At 47.7% G+C, this 6,131-nt stretch overlaps 1 protein-coding gene across 1 annotated transcript; it reads left to right on the plus strand.

The window, feature by feature from the left end:
• Positions 1-240: 240 nt before the first annotated feature.
• Positions 241-1,557, plus strand: LOC112701313 (uncharacterized). The gene is made up of 2 exons (XM_025752089.1): positions 241-774; positions 994-1,557. Exons 1-2 carry the CDS (start codon positions 241-243, stop codon positions 1,555-1,557), a joined length of 1,098 nt encoding a protein of 365 aa, XP_025607874.1.
• The last annotated feature ends 4,574 nt before the right edge of the window (positions 1,558-6,131 follow it).

The raw sequence follows: 6,131 nt of genomic DNA on the forward strand, positions 1-6,131 counted from the left end.
ACTTCCGACCCCGACTACTCCCAATCTCCCGAAAGTCTAGGAAGAACCTCCCACCGAAGCAGTCGCTCCCGGCGTGCTCTCGCCTCAAGATCGGAATCTGAAAGTAGTCGAAAAGATCAGGAACACCCAAGAAGACGACATGACACAATCATCTATGCCTGAGGTAAGGGGACGCGCGCCACGAGGCAAGATCGCAAAAGCGGCGAAGAGAGATCTAAGGGAACACGGCGACCCGTGATAATGGGTGCCACCCTATTCCATCGTTCCATCCTCAAGGTCCGGTTGCCAAAGCACTTTGACAGACCAACAGACATAAGGTATGACGGAACCCAAGACCCACAGGAGCACCTCACGACCTTCGAGGCCAGGATGAACCTGGAGGGAGTAGGAGACGAAGTAAGATGCCGCACCTTCCCGGTCACCCTAGCAGGGCCTACAATACGGTGGTCCAACAGCCTCCCACAGGGCTCGGTGGCCGGCTTCTCGGATATTAGCCATGCCTTCCTAGCACAATTCACCACCAGAATCGCGAAGGCAAAACACCCGATCAATTTGCTCGGTATGACTCAGAGGACCGGTGAGCTGACCAGGAAGTATCTAGACCGATTCAATGATGAGTGCTTGGAGATCGAGGGGTTAACTAATTCGGTGGCTAGCCTCTGTCTGACGAACGGGCTCCTTAACAAGGACTTTAGAAAGCACCTCACCACAAAGCTGGTCTGGACGATGCAAGAGATCCAAACTGTAGCCAGAGAATACATTAACGATGAGAAAGTCAGTGATGTTGTGGCTGTCAACAAGCGGTAGCACTCTTACAATCAACCCAGGCAACACGGTAACGGAAAAAGGCAGAAGGAGCACGCCAGAGACGGCGGTCCGAGCAAGACACCCAGACTGTTTCCTCGTGTCAGAAAATTCATCAATTACACTCCCCTCACCATTCCCATCATAGAAGTTTACTAGCAGATAGCCAAGAAGGGAATCTTGTGAAAGCCCCGACCTCTGAAGGACCGAACCGGGGGGAACAAGAGCCTCTACTGTGATTACCATAAGGGCTACGAACACAAGACACAGGACTGCTTCGACCTGAAGGATGCACCGGAACAAGCAATCAGGGCCGGAAAACTAGCCAAATTCTCCCACCTTATTAGGGAGCCGAGGAGACGAAATTGCGACCACAATGGAGAAGACAAGACCCGAACGGTGAAGCAACGACAGGAGCCAGAGGATAACTACCACGGCCTTACCATGGGAAATGTAGTAACCGCAAGAAACACGGCTCCAAGGTCGAGATCGACGCACAAGAAAGATGCCAAAGTCCTGGCGGTCTCCTCCTCATCTGCGCGAAGCTCCAAAAGGCTTCCATCCATCTCTTTCGGTTCGGAAGACCAGTGGTTCGACGAGGTCCTGGAAAGCCCTCCCATGGTCATCACGACCAGGGTTGGAACTGACCTCGTCAAACGAATCCTTGTGGATACGGGGGCAGACTCGAATATTATGTTCCGAAACGTGCTCGATGCATTGGGATTATGGGATGCCGACCTAACGACTCACTAGCACAGTGTCGTAGGGCTAGGCAACCACTTCATCAAGCTGGACGGGATAATCTCCCTACTGATCTCCGTAGGATAAGGACAGGGGCAAATATCGATAATGGCTGAGTTCATAGTTCTATGGAACTCCACAACCTACAACATCATCCTAGGGAGGAGAACCATAACGATGTTGGGGCAGCATTCAGTACGAAGCTGCTAGTGATGAAGTTTGTCGCTGATGACGGATCTGTAGGATCCATAAAAGGAGATTTGGAAATGGCAGACGCTTGCGACAACGCCAGCGTCTCCTTGAGAAAAAAAATCTAAAGAAGCATCAGGGGTGTTCCTCGCCGACCTAGATGCTAGAGTCGGCACAAGCCCAGACCCGAACCAGAGGGGGACCTGGAAACGTTTAGGGTCAAGGACACGGAGGAGAAGTTCACGTTTGTAAATAGAAACCTCCCACATGAATTGAAAGAGCCTTTGGTATAAATGATCAGGGCCAATGGCAATTTATTTTCTTGGACGCCAGCCGATATGCCAGGTATAGATCCCCAACTCATGTCACACCACTTGGCCGTCAAGCTGGAAGCCCGACCAGTAGCTCAAAAGAGAAGGAAGATGTCACAGGAAAAAGCAGAAGAGGTGGCCAGGCAGACGGCCAACCTCCTAGAAACAGGTTTTATCTAAGAACTAGACTACTTGACCTGGCTGTCAAATGTAGTTCGGGTAAAAAAGAACAATGGGAGATTAAGGTTGTGTGTGGACTACTCCGATCTTAACAAAGCATGTCCCAAGGACTGCTACCACCTTCCCAACATTGATGCACTTGTCGATGCGGCAGCGAGGTACCGGTATCTGAGCTTTATGGATGCCTATTCCTGCTATAATCAGATACTGATGCACCGGCCTGACGAGGATAAAATAGCGTTCATAACACTGGGAGGAATCTATTGCTACAAGATGATGTCATTTGGCCTGAAAAATATGGGGGCCACGTTCCAGAGGCTGATGAACAAGATATTCAGTGATCTCATAGGCAAGAAGGTGGAAGTCTATGTAGATGACATCCTTGCAAAGACCACCCAGCCTAATGAGCTCCTAAGCAACTTGGGGAATGTGTTCGCGTCCCTCCGGCAACACGGCATGAGGCTCAACCCGCTCAAGTGCGCCTTTGCCATGGAGGCCGGAAAGTTCCTAGGATTTATGATAACCCAAAGGGGGGGTGGAAGCCAACCCCGAAAAGAGCCAAGCGATACTCCAAATGAAGAGCCCGGGTTGTGTCAAAGACGTCCAGAGGCTGGCAGGAAGGCTCACCGCGCTATCCCGCTTCCTCGGAGCGTAGGCAGCAAAAGCCCTGCCCTTCTTCAATCCAGTGAAGAAGGGGATAGCGTTTGAATGGACTCTTGCGTGCGAGGATGCGTTCAATCACTTCAAAGAGATCCTGGCAGCACCCCCGGTACTTGGGAAGCCCAAGGTCAGAAAAACACTCTACTTGTACCTGGCCATAACGGAGAAAGCGCTTGCAGTGGTTTTGGTGCGAAAAGAAGGAAAGGCTCAACAGCCAATTTACTTTCTGAGTAGAGCACTGCAAGGAGTAGAACTGAGGTATAGCAAATTGGAGAAGCTGGCACTGGTACTCTTGACCTCTTCCCGTAGATTAAGGCAATACTTCTAGGGCCACCAGATCGTCGGGAGAACAGACCAGGGAATCCGTCAAGTACTCTAAAAACTCGATTTAGCAGGAAGAATGATGACATGAGCCATCGAGCTCTCCCAGTACAATTTACGATACGAACCCCGACATGCGATTAAGGCACAAGCAATGGCAGAGTTCCTGGTGGAAGTAATAAGGGACCCGACCGAAGAAGCGGGCATATGATGGAAGCTCCATGTAGACGGGGCCTCCAACCAAACATCGGGGGTGCCAGCATCATTTTAGAAAGCCCAGCTGGGGTCGTATACGAGCAATCGACCAAGTTTGAGTTCCCTGTGTTGAACAACCAAGCAGAATACGAGTCCCTCTTGGGAGGCCTAACCCTAGATCGGGAAGTCGGGGCGATGAGGCTGGAGGTGTGTAGCAACTCACAGGTCGTTACCTCACAAGTAAATGGAGGCTACCAAGCCAGAGACTCATTGTTGCAAAAGTACTTGGAGAAGGTTAGAGAGTTGAGCAAGCAGTTCGAGGAATTCACGATCCAACAAGTTCCGAGGGAAAGGAACACACGGGCAAACCTCCTATCTAAGCTAGCAAGCACGAAACCGGGAGTTGGCAACTGATCTTTCATCCAAGGCATGGTAAAGGAACCAGCAGTTGCCCTCCACTTGACAAAGTTAGGCCCCTCTTGGTTGGACCCCATCATTAATTTCCTGGAAAACGGCAGACTCCCTGACGATGAGAAGGCAGCTAAAGCGCTGAGAAGGGAGGCAGCCAAATATGCGAACATACAGGGATAACTATTTAAAAAGGGACTCAGCCAACCCCTATTGAAGTACCTGCATCCCGACCAGATAGACTATGTACTCAGAGAAGTCCACGAGGGGTACTGCGGTCACCATATCAGGGGCAAAGCCCTAGCGAGAAAGCTCATCCGAGCTGGATACTACTGGCCATCGATGATGGAAGATTCCAAAGAATTCGTGAGGAAATGCGTCAAGTGTCAAGAGAACGCTAACTTCTACAGAGCACCAGCTTCCGAACTAAGTCTACTGATGTCCTCCCGATCTTTCGCACAATGGGGAGTCGACCTCTTGGGACCTTTCCCGGTTGGTCCGGGGCAAGTCAAATATCTCATAGTTGCCATCGACTACTACACCAAATGGATAGAGGCCGAACGACTGGCTAGCATATCCTCATCCAATTATAGAAAGTTCATGTGGAGGCAGGTGATAACCCGATTCGGCATCCCGGAAGTCGTCATCTTAGACAACGGGATGCAATTCATTGACAAGAAGTTCATAGAATTCCTCACTGGTCTGGGTATAAAACAGAAATTCTCTTCGGTAGAGTGATGAGTGGATAATTTATACGCTTTTTAGCATTGTTTTATGTAGTTTTTAGTATGTTTTAGTTAGTTTTTAGTATATTTTTATTAGTTTTTAGGCAAAATTCATATTTCTGGACTTTACTATAAGTTTGTGTGTTTTTCTGTGATTTTAGATATTTTCTGGCTGAAATTGAGGGATCTGAGCAAAAATCTGATTCAGGCTGAAAAAGGACTGCTGATGGTATTGGATTCTGACCTCCCTGTACTCGAAATGGATTTTCTGGAGCTATAGAAGTCCAATTGGAATTCTCTTAATTGCGTTGGAAAGTAGACATTCAGGGCGTTCCAGAAATATATAATAGTCTATACTTTGCTTGAAGATAAATGACATAAGCTGGCGTTTAACACCAGTTCCATGTTCCATTCTGGCGTTAAACGCCAGAAACAGGTTACAAGTTGGAGTTAAACGCCCAAAACAGGTTACAACTTGGCGTTTAACTCTAGAAACAGCCCAGGCACGTGAAAAGCTCAAGTCTCAGCCCCATCACACACCAAGTGGGCCCCAGAAGTGGATTTTTGCACTATCTATCTCAGTTTACTCATTTTCTGTAAACCTAGGTTACTAGTTTAGTATTTAAACAACTTTTAAAGATTTATTTTGTACCTCATGATATTTTAGATCTGAAATTTGTACTCTTTGACGGCATGAGTCTCTAAACTCCATTGTTGGGGTGAGGAGCTCTACTGTGTCTCGATGAATTAATGCAAGTATTTCTGTTTTTTATTAAAACACGCTTGTTTCTATCTAAGATATTCATTCACACTTCAATATGATGAATATGATGATCCGTGACACTCATCACCATTCTCAACCTATGAACGCGTGCCTGACAACCACCTCCGTTCTACATTAGATTGAATGAGTATCTCTTGGATTCCTTAATCAGAGTCTTCGTGGTATAAGCTAGAATCCATTGGCAGCATTCTTGAGAATCTGGAAAGTCTAAACCTTGTCTGTGGTATTCCGAGTAGGATTCAGGGATTGAATGACTGTGACGAGCTTCAAACTCACAAGGGTTGGGCATAGTGACAGACGCAAAAGGATCAATGGATCCTATTCCAGCATGAGTGAGAACCGACAGATTAGCCGTGCGGTGACAGAGCACCTGGACCATTTTCACTGAGAGGATAGATGGTAGCCATTGACAACAGTGATCCACCAACACACAGCTTGCCATAGGAGGAACCTTGCGTGTGTGAAGAAGAAGACAGGGGGAAAGCAGAGATTCAGAAGATAAAGCATCTCCAAAACTCCAACATATTCTCCATTACTGCATAACAAGTATTATTTAATCCATGCTCTCTTGTTCATTTGCAAGTCAACTGATAATTATAATTGAGATCCTGACTAAGAGTTACAAGATAACCATAGCTTGCTTCAAGTCAACAATCTCCGTGGGATCGACCCTTACTCACGTAAAGTATTACTTGGACAACCCAGTGCACTTGCTGGTTAGTTGTGCAAAGTTGTGAAGAATTGTGATTTCCAATTTCGTGCACCATAGAGCACCCCCAGACAAATGGGCAAGTCGAGTCCGCAAATAAGGTC

This window comes from Arachis hypogaea, chromosome 7 (assembly GCF_003086295.3).
Source record: "Arachis hypogaea cultivar Tifrunner chromosome 7, arahy.Tifrunner.gnm2.J5K5, whole genome shotgun sequence".
In the NCBI taxonomy this organism is placed as follows: Eukaryota; Viridiplantae; Streptophyta; class Magnoliopsida; order Fabales; family Fabaceae; genus Arachis; species Arachis hypogaea.

What these genes read in the sequence shown, in the direction of transcription:
- LOC112701313 (XM_025752089.1), top strand. Translation starts at nt 241, where the DNA reads ATGGGTGCCACCCTATTCCATCGTTCCATCCTCAAGGTCCGGTTGCCA. An exon ending in AATACATTAACGATGAGAAA is followed by an intron (nt 775 to 993) that starts GTCAGTGATGTT and finishes ATCTTGTGAAAG; the next exon opens with CCCCGACCTCTGAAGGACCG.